A 15,603-nucleotide genomic window follows, 5' to 3' on the forward strand; every position below is an offset into this window, starting at 1 on the left:
TTAGAAGAGGCACTCTCCCTTTGGTCACATTCAGGACTGGAATGCCTCTTCTTGCCAGATGGAATGCCTCTTCTTGTATAGTACTTTCTGCAATATGGTCAGCCCGGCAATCACTTCTCGTCTTTCTTCCACAGGAGATGCAACCTATCTTGACATCTTTCGGGAGTTTTCTCACATGGCGTCAAACAACCCAGAAAAACTCAATCGTCGCAGCCTCCACTTCACTCACTCCTACCGATAGTCATTGCTGCTGCCACTGTCCACTTTTCTCCCGATGGCAGAGCTTTTGAACTCGGGAGGCGAAGGGACAGAAATGACTGAACTTCTTGAAACTGGTCCAGCCAAGATGGGGACAACTCTACACAGCGTGTAGCCACTCTGCAAAGATTCGCTGCCGTTTCTACCCTGTTCCCCATTAAATCCAAATGGCCATTTCCTCCTCCTGCAAAACGTGTGCCAATATGCTAGAACAACCTTGTGAGTGTCTACCAAAGCTCATGATTTATTTTACAAGCCACTTATTGTCATTCGTGACCTGAACAAAACACACGCCCCATTTCTTGGAAGCTTTCTTATCTATCGGTTGTGTATTCCCTTCATGGAACTCATACATGGCTTCCTTGTCTCCGTTTTATCCTCACGACCACACTGTGAGGTAGATTAGTTCCAGTGAGCATCCAGTGAAATAGATTTGCCATAGCAGGACCAGGGGACAACCCTGAAGAGACATCAAGACGTTCTAGAAATTTGCTAATCGCATTGTTTTTTTACCATAGAGAAGTGCGAATTACTAGAACCCTGTGATGTCGTTTCCAGGCACAAACTGGAAATGACATCACGGCACCACATGTCACCATGAGCTGTGACTTCCCACCCCTCCCTTTTGCTCCCACTGGAGTGAAAAATCCTGGTGAGTCCTGAAGCCCAAAGTGATTTTTACAAAAACGCTGTCAGGTGGGAGCTGAGGAAATGGTATTATTTCATCATTACGAAATGGAGTTTGGGGAGAGCCTCAGTTGGTACAGGCCCCGACCCAACTGCCTTGTGTCAGTCATGTATAAAATCTTTTGTTTATATTCTGAAATGTAATATATCGCCGAGCAAAAGAAATGTATTTTTAAAATGTGTGGGAGGAGGGGAAGGGAGGCCTCGAGAGAGAACATTTACAAGATTATAAATAAAGATGGCAAAGATTATTTTTTTCCTCCCTTAAGTACTCTGGGCGCTGTTTCATCACAGTATGCCAGTCTAGACCCCTTTCGACCAGGTGAGAGAAGTTCTTTTTTGGGAGTTTTTATGGGCTGAGGTTTACTGGGTACAAGTTTATGGCTCTGAGGCCAGTAGCCAAATGTTACCCTAGACACGCAAAACAGAGGGCTACTGGTTGTGATACATATTGTATACTTAACACACACGTTTTCCCTACAATGATTCAGCAGAAGTATTTACCCCTACAAACCAAACAAATCTCAGGTTGCTTCCATAGAAACAGGGCCATGACTTAGCATTTCACAAACAGATGTTGGAGAGCCAGTTTGGTGTAGTGGTTAAGAGTGGCAAGACTCTAATCAGGAGAACCCGGTTTGATTCCCCACTCCTCCGCTTGAAGCCAGCTGGGTGACCTTGGGTCAGTCACAGCTCTCTCAGAGCTCTCTCAGCCCCACCCACCTCACAGGGTGTTTTATTGTGTGGATAATAATGACACACTTTGTAAACTGATTGGGTGTTAAGTCATCCTGAAGGGTGGTATATAAATCAAATGTTATTATTTATTATATTATTCATAAGCCTTATATATTGGTAACAACATGCTTGCCCAACTAGGAATGCCAACTTTTTGATCCTCTGCTGTTAGGTTGGCCTGCAGATGCAAACTGGCAAATGCTATGCTAGGAAATTTGTCCTCTGCTGATCATGCTGCTCTTCAAGGCAGAAGAGCCGGCCAGATGGCAGCCCTATCATGGACTGCTCTGTGTCAGGTTACCAACCTCCAGGTGAAGCCTAGAGTTCTCCTGGAATGACAGCTGATCTCCAGTTCCCCTGGAGGAAATGGCAGCTTTGAAGGGTGGACTGTAGTACCCCATCCTTGCTGAGCTCTCTCCCCTTCCCAAACTCCACCTTTCTCAGGCACTACCACCAAATCTCCAAGAATTTCCCAAGCTGGAGTTGGCAAGCCAACTACAAAATGAATGTCCCTCTGACCAGCTCAATTTTCTCCTCCTGCAGTACACTGGATTCATCTACTCTTCCAGCAGCCTGGCTTCTGAGGCAGAATATGTTCATACACTGACCCTTAAATTTCTTTTTTAAAAGACAAACAGAGGAGGTTTGATCTGACACAGTGAACCCAATTGTTCTCATTGCTAAATTGCAGTAACCCAAACACATTGCATGCTATTTATTGTCTCTGTTGGCAATTAGGAGAGGCTGAAGGGAATTGGAGTGTGCCCATTCGAGGCCAGGGTCACACACACAAACCTTTCGGAGATCTTTGATTTGGTTTGATTCCTCATTCCTCCACTTGAAGCCAGCAGGGTGGCCTTGGGTCAGTCACAGATCTCTCAGAGCTCTCTCAGCCTCACCCACCTCACAGGGTGATTCTCGTGAGGATAATAACAACACACTTTGTAAACTGTTCTGAGTGTGGCATTAAGTTGTCCTGAAGGGTGGTATATAAATTGAATATTATTATTATTATGACTTTTAGAAACCCAGTAAGTGTGAGTCTCTCTATTACATAAGAATGCTCAAGAGTAGGGAGATGCAATGCTAGCCCAGAACTGTAGTTTAAATTTCACCTCTCTTTGCCTCCTTGAAGGGGAGGTGAAATTGACAGAGCCTTCAGGGAGGAGAAGAGGAAATTAACAAACCCTCTGAGGAGCGATCTTTGCCGGCTCTGTAGAGAGGTGTATCTCTACAGAGCCTTTGGCTCTGTCTTTTTAAACTATACTTCCCAGCTAACATTGCTTCTCTCTACACTTGAGCATTCTTGTATAAGATGACTTGTGTAGAGACATTCCATGTGTGCTGTACCCAAATCAGACGGTGGCTCCTTCTAGCTGAGATTTCTTAACCGGATCTTCTTTTGCAGGCCTGGAGACGGGTATCCAACTTTTAAACTATTCCTTAATATTAGTTTGATCTTCAAGGAAGTGCAGGTGATGCCATTCAGCTTCATGCTATGAACAACTTTAGCTGCCGCCACTCATTCAGCTTCTATTCAAAGGGCAGAGTATTCTTTTCCTGCTCGGCTTGGGCCAGCGCTTCCCTGCCTCACCTAAAAAGTTTTTCTTTTCTCTTTTTTAAAGCTTTAAAAATCTGTGATGACAGCTTCCATTAAAGAATGGGTGCTTGTTTTTAGAACAGGACAAATCTCTGTCCAACCTCAGAAAAGGGTTCGGGCAGATTGTAATATTAATATAACCTTTACAATATGGACCGATTTTTGGTTCAATCAGGAATCGACTTCCTCATCCCCTGACCCCGGTTCAGGGATTTGAAAATACAATCTGGTAATGCTCAAGTGATCCTTCAAATGTTCTTCTTTATCTCTTGTGACAGCCACCTGATTAAAGAGGATCAGAAGCTTATTTATTTTAAAATATGCCCCTTTATATACACAGTATGCAAATAAAATTATATAAGGTTGTTTAAGGAAAAAATGCTTAAGTTCCTGGAAGCTTTGGAATTTAAAAATACCCTTCCTTTACCTTGTTACACTTGTAGAGAAAAAGAGGTATTCTTGTGTTATAAAGTTTCTAGAAGTTTCAGTTGGATATTGGAGATAACTGGTTTTCTTTTTATTTCTCTGAAGCCCCATTTTGTAAGGAAGGCTTACTACAGCCCCATTAATTTTGTAATAGCAGAATACCTATTTTTTTAAAAAAAAAATTGGTAGTAATTTTAATTGAGGTTGAACAGTTAGTAATTCAAGGAACTCACCACATAAAATTTCACTCAGATGAATAATGCTGGGTGCATCGATCAAGTATTTATTCTATTCGACTTTAATGCATGCGATTTTTGCCTTTAAAAGGCTTTATTTTGTCTCACAAACACAATTGTCGGCATTTCCATTTGTATATAAATGTCTAAACTTTGTAAGGGCGTATGAAAGTGTGGGTAGCAATACTAGGGAGACAGGCGCACCCATTTGGTGTTAGGAAGATTGTTCAACAAAATGGCCGCTGTGCCCGACAGTTGGCAGTTGGGTGATTCTTAAACTGAGGGTTGTATGTGAAGAGATTCTTCTGGAAGCAGCTGGCAGCTTTCTGGTCACACTTGCAGACGAGCGTCTCGCAGCGGTCCCTCGATTTGACTGTACAGAGATAAGAAATTTTAGCAGCTTTTATGGTATACGTCTAGCCCTCAAGAGAGTTTCATGAACGTCATTTTAAACGGATCATGAATGTTATTTTATGCTATTTCTATGCCCTGGCTTGTTTTTATTACTGGTTTTGTTATGGATAACTCTTATGCTGTTGTTTTTTTATGATTTTATTGTGTTGCTGTTACTTTTTGAGTTGCCGTGAGCAGGTCTCTGGAGAGGCGGTAAACGATTTCTTAAATAAATAGCAGAGATTATAATTTCAACAGGAGTTTCCAGAAAACCTGGCCAGCAAAAAAAAAAGGGGGAGCCATTTGAAGTATGCTGGGGTGTGTGTGTGTCCCTAGACAGACCCCAGGTTGGACCACATCTAACTATTCCTCACCTACAGCTTCTGTTTTTCTGAACAGTGTATGTGGCGCAGTTCTTAGAAAGTCAGTGTAAGATCTGGCATTGAATCCCTTCTCTGTCGTGGAAGCTCACTGGGTGAATTTGGGCGAGACACTCACTCCCAGTCTGACCCATATCACAGTAGAATTGCCAGTCCACTGTCACAGGTGGGGCATTCCCTGCCCCTACCTGTCATTTCCTGGAGCTGCAGCAGGAGAAAAAAAATTATGACAGTCAGGCCAATGGCATGATGTCACTTCCAGGGAAAATCCTGAAATTAGTCACACCTCTCTAGGAATCACCTGAAACAACGGTGAAACCATAGAGTTTTTAGCAATTCCTAGAGAAGATTGATGTTGTTTCTGGGAGAAAACCCATGCATGGCATCAGTCCCCTCTAGGAATCACCAAAAACTCTATGATTTTACCATAGAGTTTCCAGCAATTCTTAGAAAGGCATTATATTGGTTCCATGTTTGTCCCAGAAGTGACATCTCATCGTTGCTGATGGCTGCCCCCCATGAACCTTCTGGTCTCCTTCTGGGGGCTGCTTTTAGAATAAAAAGGAGGAAGGGAAAACAGAATAAGCCATTTTGGGTCCCCCATTGGGGAGGAAAGCAGGGTATAAATACATAAACTGCTCACTTTTTTTGACATCGGCAACTCACCACATTTAATTTTATCCCTCTTGGCATAGAATCTGTATGTTTGGGCCTTGGGGTTGCAACCGAACATCTCCACCTTATTATAACAACAGTCATGGCTATGGCAGCACCTGAGCAGTAAAAAGAAAGACAAAAGCCAGTGTGGTATAGTGGTTACAGTATCAGACTAAGTTTGGGGAAAGCCAGGTTTAAATTCCCGCTTGGCCATAAATTTCACTGGGTGACCTTGTGGCAGTCGTTTCTTTCAGCCTAGCCTCCATTTCAAGGTTGCTGTGAGGCAAAAATGGAGGGTATGGCTATGAGCTTCTTTGAGGAAAGGTGGTTTCAAATGCAATAAATAGATAACCTTCAATGGGAGGAAGAAAAACAAGTTTCGCTTAGGATGCTTCTGTAGGAATGAGGTGATACAGACTTTTTTGTTTCCTTGACTTCAGACTTTATGGTTTTGGCACACCTTGTCATTTGATATGATTGATGCTTGTGCAACGATATGCCGTTTATGGTGATGCACAAGTATTTGACAAAACTTTGGTCACATCATGACAAGACAAGATTCTCTGGGAAAGTCAATAATGCTGGGAAAAGTGGAAGGCAGTAGGACAAGAGGAAGACCTAAAACAAGATGGCTTGACTCAATAAAAGAAGCCACGTCCTCCAGTTTGCAGGATCTGAGCAAGTCTGTTGGTGATAAGACATTTTGGAGGTCTTTCGTTCATAGGGTCGCCATAGGTCAGAGGCGACTTGACAGCACATAACACACTCGCAAGTATTTGATACCAAAAGAACATTGAAAAAATGTGCTCATTTGAAATGAGAAAATTTGGCCCAAGTAAACACAAACTGGTATAGAAATAAAGGCAGAAGAAAATTTGTATTTACTTCCTTCATTTATAGATTGTCTTTCTCACTGAGACTCAAGGTGAATAACAGCTAAAAGCAATGTAGTAAGAGCTCTATAATCCACACAACCCCAAAAAATTAGAGAACATTGTACGAAAAACACAATACAACAGAAACAACAAAGTAGAAATTACAAGAATGGAGAACCAGGCAATGAAAGATTATATTACACAAACAGGGCAATAAAACTGGATTACACAAATTAGAGAACAATGTGGTAAATACAGCCTAATATATACAACGAAGACTGCTTTAAATTCCACAGACATTAACTACAATGTTATTTACTTTATAAAAATGCTCGCCTGAACCAGCTAGCTTGCAAACTTTAGCCTAATGTCTTATTTATGTGTTTTGCCAGCGGAGTGCCGAACTCTATAAAACCTAGATCAGATTTCTGCATGTATTTATTCTAAGGTAAAAGCTGTGGGGCTCAAATTACAGGAGCACTCCCTCCCTCTTGCAAGGTACTGTTTCTGAACTGAAACCTCAGATCTCCTGAATTACAAGAGAATTTGTTCCAGAGGTAAGGTTGCCCACTTCCAAGTTGGCCTGGTGATCTCCCAGAATTAAAACTGATCTCCAGACAACAGAGATTAGTTTGTCTTGAGAAAATGGCTGCTTTGGAAGGTGGACTCTATGGCATTATATCACATTGAGCTTCCTCCCCTCCCGAAACTCGACCCCCCACCCCACCCCAGGATCTACCCCTAAATCTCCAGGAATTTCCCAATCCAAAATTGGCAACCGTACCCAAAAAGGTCTACTCCAGTTTCTCTCAGGCAAGTCTCACCTGTCAATAGAATCCACGGGGAAACCTTGAGTCCCTGGACCACAATGGCAGCCGTAGTTGGTGAAGTTGGCCAGCCCATAGTTGGTGGCACCAAACTTTATCATCTCATCCAACTGAATGGCTGTCCCAGTCACAAAATCTGCCCCTGAAATAGAAACAAAGTAGTGTAAAGACCGGGAATGGTGAGGGGAGCAGAGCTGCTCCGACAGGGAGGGTCCAATTCCCCTCCCTGCTCCAGCTCAAGATGTCAGCCATAATTGTCGGCCAGTATCCCTCAAAACCGAATGCGAAAAAGAGGAATTTGGAAAAGATCAAGTATTCCAAACATTAGATTGGGATGCTTGGAACTGCTCAAGTTTGAATTTGTGAGAAATGGCTGTCTCTGTGAACGGCCTCACCACCTCTGACAGAATGATCAGAGAAGAGCCCACCACTCACCACAGGCAAAAAAAAGAACGAAAATGCCGATATTCTTCATCTGTGCCATTGAGTGAAAGAGGTCTTGATTGGCTGCGGATAGAAGGGTTCTGCAAAATTTTGCTAGGGTGGGTACCTCCTTTATAGGCCCACCCAAAGAAGGATTGTGAAATGATTCCCACAATCCATGACAATTACAGCTGAAAACCAAAACAAAGCTACAGACCACAATTACTTAGAAAGGGGAAACTGACAATTCAGGATATTTTTGTCTGGTGCAGAGGTGGTGAGGGGGTAGTGTGCTCATACCAGCCCGGTCTTTATCAATGACTTCACCATTTTTTAAACCTAGTGAAATGTCTATCTAATAATAGCAGTGTGAATGGCGTAGCTGCACTGGTTTTTGTTCAGTTTTTGCGCCCAAGTTCGTTTACTTCCATATTGAGTTTTTTTTGTCCCTTTCTACAGCGTCTAGTGCATTAGGCATACAAACTAATGTGAGCTGAAAGAGAAATGATAGTTGATATCACAAAAGAAGTACTGAGTCAGTTAAAAATGGGAAATGGTGCTATTTCCCTTGTGGAAAGGGGTGGGCCAAGCTAGATGTGACATCTGCCACGTGGAGGGTTGGGCGTCCATGACTAGGTTTGCCAGCCATTGGTTGTCAACTGGTGGGAATCTGGGGGAGGGGAAGGTAGGGATATGGAAGGCACTGTTGGGCAATGGCATGATGTCACAAAACCTGGCAGTGCTGTCATGCCATTCTAGGTATCACTGGAAACTCAATGGTAAAACCGTAGAGTTTCCAGTAATTCCTAGAGTGGGCTGCCATCACTCCCCAGGTTTCCCCCAGTGATTTTTTAAAATTATTTTTCTCCCAGCAGCGGCAGGAGTGGCATAGCAGGAGTGGCATTGGGAAAAGGGAGCTGGGGCCAAGGCATACCCCACCCCCAGTGGGAAAATGGCAAGCCAGTCCCTGACACATCTTACAGACTGACATTACAACAGGGAGTGAATCTTCCCAAGTGTTGCAGGGCCCAATTCATTTCAGGATCATGGGGAGAAGAGGGTCTTCAGCCCTCCTACCTGCACCATTTTCTTGAGCACAAAAGACACCACGGTGATGAATTTCTGGTTCAGGAAAAGACTTCAGTTTGGTATACACTCATGCAGCTGAGTGAGGTTGTGGAACCCTGAGGTGGTTATACTGTACCTCCCTCCAAACTGAATCAGGCCTTAGAGCATTTGAGCACATTAGTTCCCCGAAGCAACATCTGTCTATGTGGCAGATACTTTCGCCCTATTCGGGGACTCCGCCTCGGCTGAAAACTTGCAGGTCTGTTAGGGTGGGACTGGCAACTGGTGAGTGGGTGGGGTTTCAGGCAGTGGTTGCCTTTGCTGGTGATGTCATGACATCACTGGTAATGTGCTGCTACCACTTCCAGGCACACAGGAAGTGACACCAGCATGTCAGGACACTGCTCATCCTCCCCCCAGTTTCCCACCCTTTCCTCCCTGCAACCCAGATGAGTAGCAGTGGGAAGCACTGGTTTGTGGTGAGGGATGCCCTTCCATTACCGGGGTACGGCAGCTCTAAGACTTGTACCTTCTTGTCTATTTCTTATAATGTCATTGTGCAGCAATGTGTATTTCTCGGGTGCCAAGGAAAGGGCGTTATTTGGGGAGAAACAGAAGTCAACTGGTAGGGGTGGGGACTTTCTTTTCCACCAACTAAAGAATGGCCACTGTTCTCAAGCTAATTATAGGTTCTACTGACTTTGCTGGAAAGGACAAGAGGGAGGCTGATAATAGGTTGCTTTTACCTTTTCTTTTTCTGCTAACTAAAGAAAATAAGCGGTAATGGGAAATGACTGGTTCTGTGGATATTTATCAAAACTGAGCTCATCGCCTTTTCCAGGCCAGTGGTTTTAAGAAATAGCTGGCCCAAAAGGTGACACGGTTTTGAAATCAGGAGGAAGCATTCGTCTAGCGGGGAGGAGTTTTCATGACAGCGAGGAGACCCTGAAGCAGAATGAGCAAATGCTAGAAAACAAGGTGGCAAATGAGGCCAAAAGGCAGAGGAGGCGGTGAGTCAGAAGGGAAGGACTTCTGATATGGACATCCAAAATGTCTGACGTAGTCAAGAGGAGAACAACACAGTTGCATAAATGTAAGTCATGTGCTCAGTTATTCTGCCTGCTCTGCATTGACCAGCTCTTTAACTGAGCACAGCGATCGATTGCCCTGATATTTGAAGAAGATGGTCTCAGCAAGGCCATTATTATCCATGACAACTGAAAAGCACAACTCTCTCTCTTGTCCCTCTCTTCCAATTCGTTCACTTCCCTGGGGTCCCCTGGGACTGATATATGAGCCTAAAAGGTGATCAGGAACTAATAAATCCAGAGGCTCTACCATATCTTACATGCCCAGGGTAATACTGATCGCCATTTTGGGGTCAGGATGGAAGCAATTTTCCCCAGGCCAGTTTGGCTAGGGATCTTGATGGTGTTTTGCCATCTTCTGGGCATGGAGCAGGGGGTCACTGGGGTGTTAGGGAAGAGGTAGTTGTGAATTTCCTGCACTGTGTAGGAGGTTGGACTAGATGACCCTGGAGGACCCTTCCAACCCTATGATGCTATGATCTGCTAGTCATGTCCTCGGTGTCCCATTGCATCTACCTGCTGCTCCCTAGGCAGGCAGTAGAGTTGTTGGACTTTGACTAACAGCCCTTCTTCTATCTCTGGAGCTTCTGAAGGGGCAGGAAGAGAGAATGCACTGTCCTAACACCTGCCATTCATACCCAACAGGCAGAAACCTTACTGCAGACAAGGTGATTATTGTTCCCCTCATGTCTACCACGCCTTGTTCTGTTCTCCAGGGTTGTGCCGGGAATGCGCAGTGAATGATGGTGCAGTCCACCAGCAATGCAATTATACCTTATTATATTAATTGCAATTAGGTTCCTTAGCTTGGATTTTCCATCTGAGCGCATGAGTTTGGGATTCCTCCCCCCGCCCGCCCCCACACCAGTAACCTGGGGAATTTACTGAATGTAAACGCCATTCATTACGTCATTTGGAAGTGAGCAATAGATCATCAATACCATGGCTCAGCTATCCGAGTCAGATCCATATGAGTTTACCATCACACCACTAGAGGGAGCTGTTTACAGGAAGTTACAAACAGCTGGGGTGCAACACCCTTCCTGTGTGGCCATGCCTTTAATTTGTTTAACATTTCATACCCAGCATTTCCCACATGAAAGCTTGTCCTACCCCACTTTTCACATGAGATCAACTACTTGACCATGTACCTCAAATAGGGTTGCCAACTCTGGGTTAGGAAATTCTGGGGAATTTGAGGGGTAAACCTGGGGAGGGAGGGGTTTGGGAAGAGGAGGGACCTCCTCAGGGTAGAAAGCCATGGAATTCACCCTCCAAAGCTGGGTGAACCTCCAGGGGAACTGATCTCTGTCATCTACAGGTCAGTTGTAATTCCAGGGGATCTCCAGGCTCCACCTGGAGGTTGGCAAGCCTTACCTTAAACCTCTTTTTTTTTAATTAGTTAAATTTATACTCCACTTTTCTGTCACTCTAAATACAACTCAGGGTGGCTTATATCAACAGCAAAAAATAGCCAGAGATAAAACCTTTAAGCACATTTGAAAGCAGGGAAGATGTAAAAAACAAAACCAATAATCTAAGAGAGATGCTACCAAATTACACCCTCTCACTTGTTTTGCAGAAGCTTGTTCTCCATTAATTAAATGCAAAGAGGGGATCCCCCCCCCCACTCCTTCTACCATGGGAGGTCTTGCCATTGGGAAAACTCCAGTCATAGTGGGAGGCCTGGAAGCCCTATTAACAAAGCAAAACCAGTTACAAGGGCACAAAAACAAGATAACAGTCCATCAGCAGGATAAAAACAGCCTATGGGATAGCAAAGCACAAACTACAAACAGCCAGATCTGCCAACACAGTTTACCCTCCACCAGGGCTTTTTTTCTAGGAAAAGAGGTGGTGGAACTCAGTGGGTTGCCCTCGGAGAAAATGGTCACATGGCTGGTGGCTCCGGCCCCTGATCTCCAGACAGAGCGGAGTTTAGATCGCCCTCCGCGCCACTGGCGCAGAGGGCGATCTAATCTCCCCTCTGTCTGGAGATCAGGGGGCGGGGCCACCAGCCATGTGACCATTTTCAAGAGGTTCCGGAACTCCGTTCCACTGCGTTCTGGCTGAAAAAAAACCCTGCCCTCCACTGAATGTCCTATGAAATAACCTCTTTTGTTTGCCTTCCTGAATGCTGAAATTATAGGCACCTTTTGCACCCACTCTGGTAAGCAATTCCAAAAGATGGTAACAACAACAATAACAACAATGTGCTTATATGCCACTCTTCTATACTGGTTGGCTTCCCACTCACGACAGTGAACAAGGTCAGCGTTATTCTTATCCCCCAAGGTTCTGGACTTGCCACATTAAAAGAGTCTGACCTGGCGCTTCCTAGAGGAATAGTCCTAAAGAGAAGGCTGAAAAAGGACAAGTCTTTCCCAAAAGCGCAGCTGGTGAAGTTGGTAAGCATGGAGCCTAGGCCATGGAGGACTGTAACAACCATCGAATTGAGCCTGGAAACAAATAGGTTAACCCAGGGGTCATTTCGTAGAAAAACAGCTGCAGGAACTCATTAGCATAACTCATTAGCATATGCCACTTCCCTTGACATCACAGAAAATGTGTTATTAGCATAACTGATTTGCATATGCCACACCCCCTGGCATCACATATCCTGGCTGTTTTGGACCCAATCCTGGCCATTCAGGGCCGAAACTGGGCCCAAAATGGCAAAAAGGGGCTGAAAAGGGCCAAAAATGGGCCCAAAAGGGTCAGCATCCACCACCCATCAGAGGCCCGATCTAGGCCGTTTCAGGACCAATCCTGGCTGTTTGGGGCCCAAAATGACTGAAAGTGGCCATTTTAGGCCCCAATCAGGACCAAAACAGCCAGGACCGGGTTGGTGCCGGGCAGGGGAAGGTTCCCCCACCTGGCACCAACCCAATCTGGGCCATTTCGACCCTGATCCAGGCCATTTCGGCCCCAATCCCAGGCCGCAACGGGCCCAAAATGGCCAAAAATCAGGTGGGCGGGCCACCTGACATGTGACCTCTTTGGAGAACTACCGGAACTGCGTTCCTGCACGTTTCCCCTCAAAATGAGCCCTGGGTTAACCCGTGCAATTGACACAGCACTAGCGTGGTTATCGACTCCGGGCAGGAGTCTTACTTGCTGCATTTTGTGCCAATTGAAGCTTTGGAGATGTCTTCGAAGGCAGCTTAGTGATATATATTTCTTTTTCTGTACCCTGCTTTTAAAAATCTGGGACATTTCACAATCTTGATACGGGTACCTTATAATTTAGGACAATTAGTGATTTATTTTTCTTTTTCTGGAATGTTCTGACTAAATAATCAGACGTTTCAGGGAAGGGAGAGGGAAAAGTTTGGTCGTAAGGTCAGGCAAAGGCCTATCTATTTGTTTTTTTGTGCAAGGTGCGCCTCATGGTGAAATTGCAAAATCGTAAGAAACGCTGGGAGGCACATTTGGCTCTTCCGGTAGTTTCTGAGCGCTCTTGCTGAGGTAAAAGTTTCGGGCTTTCTGACGGCATTCATTCAGCTAAGATGTAGACGGAATTGGTCATGAGTTCCTTGACTGTTCCAGAATGTTCCAGACTGTCTTGATGAGGCAAATACTGATGGCAGCTGTCCAAGCTGGGGTGTAAAATTATCTGGTCGTGAGCTACTTGAATCTTGTGGAATATTCCAAGTCTTCTTCTCGAGGTTAACGTTTTTGGCTCTCTATTGGCATTAATCCACTTTAGGACTTCGGATGACAAGTTGGGGGCTTGTGACGACAATGTTGACAGTGTATCAAAATGAGTTAGAAAATCTGTAGTGGTTAGAGTACAGGGGGACCTTGGGCCAGTCACATATTCAGCCTAAACTACCTCACAAGGTTGTTGTGAGAATAAAATGGGGGGAGAGGAGAATGATGTAAGCTGCCTTGGATCTCCACTGAGGAGAAAGATGGCATATAAATCAAGGATGGGAAGAAGTAAATGGGAGGGAAGGCATAGTATAAGTCGATCTTGTCAGATCTTGGCTGCTAAGCAGGGTCAGTACATTTCCCCCGGCCATATCAATGTTATCTACTGACTCTATTTGGGAGTCTATTTTTCCATCCTTCTTTGTCTGGCCAGTCCTTCCCTTGTCTTGGCTTGTCCTGTTGAATATCTCTAAGTTTTTCTGGATGACTCAGCCTGATGGATCTTTTCTGAAACCGCCTTTGCAAATCCAGTTTGGCCCTTGCTCCCCCCCGCCCCAAATTCTTTTGGCTCAGCGCCAAACCTTCCAGCCTCCCTCTGAGACCAAAGTTGCTGAAACCCTGCCATCCTTTGGCATCTCAGCTCTTCAACTTCATCACTTACCAGCATCAGCCTGCGGACGGGGACTGCAAATTACAGCGTTGAGTAATAAACAGTGATATAAACCTTCCCCCCTTCAGAAGGTGACCTACATTTGGCTTGACTTACGATCTAATCCAGGATTCTTTTAAAAACCACTGAAACACACAGGGTCAGACTACGGTCTTATCTAGTCGAGGTAGGGTTCCCAGGTGCCCGCCAGTGGCAGGCAAACTCCCGGGAGTTTGCCTCCTTGCCCGCCGATCTACCGGCGATCAGAGGAAGGTGGCAAGCCTCACAGAGGTCGCCCACTACCAACAGGCACCCGAGGAACACACGCGGCATGTGTGCTCCCAGAGGATGCAACGACATCACTTCCAGAAGTGATGTCATCGCGCTGGCCGTGAGAGTGTTCCCGCGCTTTGTTTGGGGGCCAATTTTGGCCCCAAATAGGCTAAATCAGCTCCATGGGGAGTGTAGGAGTGCTCCTGTGGCCAGCGCAACAACATCGCTCCTGGACATGACGTCATCACGCAGGTGCCAGAGTGCGCGTGTGATCCACATGTGCGCGAACAGAGAGCATGCAACCAGCATGAGCAGGGCTTTTTTTTCTGGGAAAAGAGGTGGTGGAACTCAGTGGGTTGCCCTCGGAGAAAATGGTCACATGGCCGGTGGCCCTGCCCCCTGATCTCCAGACAGAGGGGAGCTGAGATTGCCCTCCGTGCCGCTCGGCAGCATGGAGGGCAACCTAAACTCCCCTCTGTCTGGAGATCAGGGGGTGGGGCCACCAGCCATGTGACCATTTTCAGGAGGTTCCGGAACTCCGTTCCCGCTGAAAAAAAGCCCTAAGCATGAGGTTCTAGGGAGGGTATAGGGACCTGGCAACCCTAAGTCCAGGCCTGCCAGATGCCTATGGGAAGTTCACAAGGTGAAGGTCTGCCCAGTTTGTTTGTCCTTACCAGCTGGTATTCACAGGTAGAGAGCCTCTCACCCAGGGCTACTTCCATGTTTGGGGTGGGAGGCCTAGGCAGAGAGTGTTCAAGCACCCCATTCCCACTGCCAGGCTCCCCTTCTTGCCCTCCCACCCACAAGTCCCCACCTGCCTGGGCATCCTTCCTTTGCCCACTTGCAAGCTTTCCCCCCACCTGCGGTCACAGCTTCCCACACTGCCTGCGCACCTTTTCACTGATGGTGCCAGGTAGTGAGTGCAGCAAGGAGCGCTGCTGCCATGGCCAGCAGGAATGCCGATGCTTTGTGCGCCACCCACATGCCCTTCTCCAGCAGTGCTGGCAGCATGTGCACCTGGGAGCCGAGATGACAAAGCGCCCACAAGCAGGCAGCGGAAGGGTGTGAGTGCAGGCATTGGAGGACACGTGTGAGTCGGGTGCCAGCTGCAGCGGGCCCCACCAGAAGCCATGGGCCCTGGTGGCTGCCCCACCTTGCCACGTGCTGACACCACCCCTGCTCTCATCCTGGAAGTTCCATTCCATTCTTAGTTATCCTAGTTAATAGCTGTGGGTAAACTTGTCCATCATGAATGTATCGAAGAGCTTTGTTAGATCAGACCAAAGAACCTTTTAATCCAACATCCTGTCTAGCTAGTCAGGTGCCTTCAGGAAGCTCACAAACATGGTAGGAAAGAAGGTGGCCTCTCCA

The 15,603-nt window shown here is 46.0% G+C and overlaps 2 protein-coding genes across 2 annotated transcripts in view; one reads left to right on the forward strand and one right to left on the reverse strand.

Moving 5' to 3' along the window:
• The window catches only part of ACAP3 (ArfGAP with coiled-coil, ankyrin repeat and PH domains 3), a 159,771-nt gene extending 158,575 nt beyond the window's left edge, over positions 1–1,196 (forward strand). Inside the window, exon 26 of the mRNA XM_055001930.1 lies at positions 135–1,196. Within this exon, the coding sequence (XP_054857905.1) occupies positions 135–241 (107 nt within the window). The 3' untranslated portion in view covers positions 242–1,196. The remainder of the gene's footprint in view (positions 1–134) is intronic.
• Positions 1,197–4,080: 2,884 nt separating this feature from the next.
• LOC129345092 (phospholipase A2 homolog otoconin-22-like) lies at positions 4,081–7,573 on the reverse strand. The gene is made up of 4 exons (XM_055002084.1): positions 7,513–7,573; positions 7,075–7,219; positions 5,385–5,491; positions 4,081–4,318 (listed from the first exon to the last, which is right to left on the reverse strand). The coding sequence occupies exons 1-4, from the start codon at positions 7,559–7,561 to the stop codon at positions 4,173–4,175; spliced, it is 447 nt and encodes a 148-aa protein (XP_054858059.1). The 5' UTR covers positions 7,562–7,573; the 3' UTR covers positions 4,081–4,172.
• Positions 7,574–15,603: the final 8,030 nt, after the last annotated feature.

The sequence above is a fragment of the Eublepharis macularius genome, chromosome 17 (genome assembly GCF_028583425.1).
Source record: "Eublepharis macularius isolate TG4126 chromosome 17, MPM_Emac_v1.0, whole genome shotgun sequence".
NCBI classification, from domain to species: Eukaryota; Metazoa; Chordata; class Lepidosauria; order Squamata; family Eublepharidae; genus Eublepharis; species Eublepharis macularius.

Coding starts and splice junctions, on each gene's coding strand:
- LOC129345092 (XM_055002084.1), bottom strand. CDS start 7,561: ATGGCACAGATGAAGAATATCGGCATTTTCGTTCTTTTTTTTGCCTGT. Junction 7,220..7,512: donor CGTTCTTTTTTTTGCCTGTG/GTGAGTGGTGGG, acceptor TTTCTATTTCAG/GGGCAGATTTTGTGACTGGG. Junction 4,319..5,384: donor GAGGGATAAAATTAAATGTG/GTGAGTTGCCGA, acceptor ATCTCTGTACAG/TCAAATCGAGGGACCGCTGC.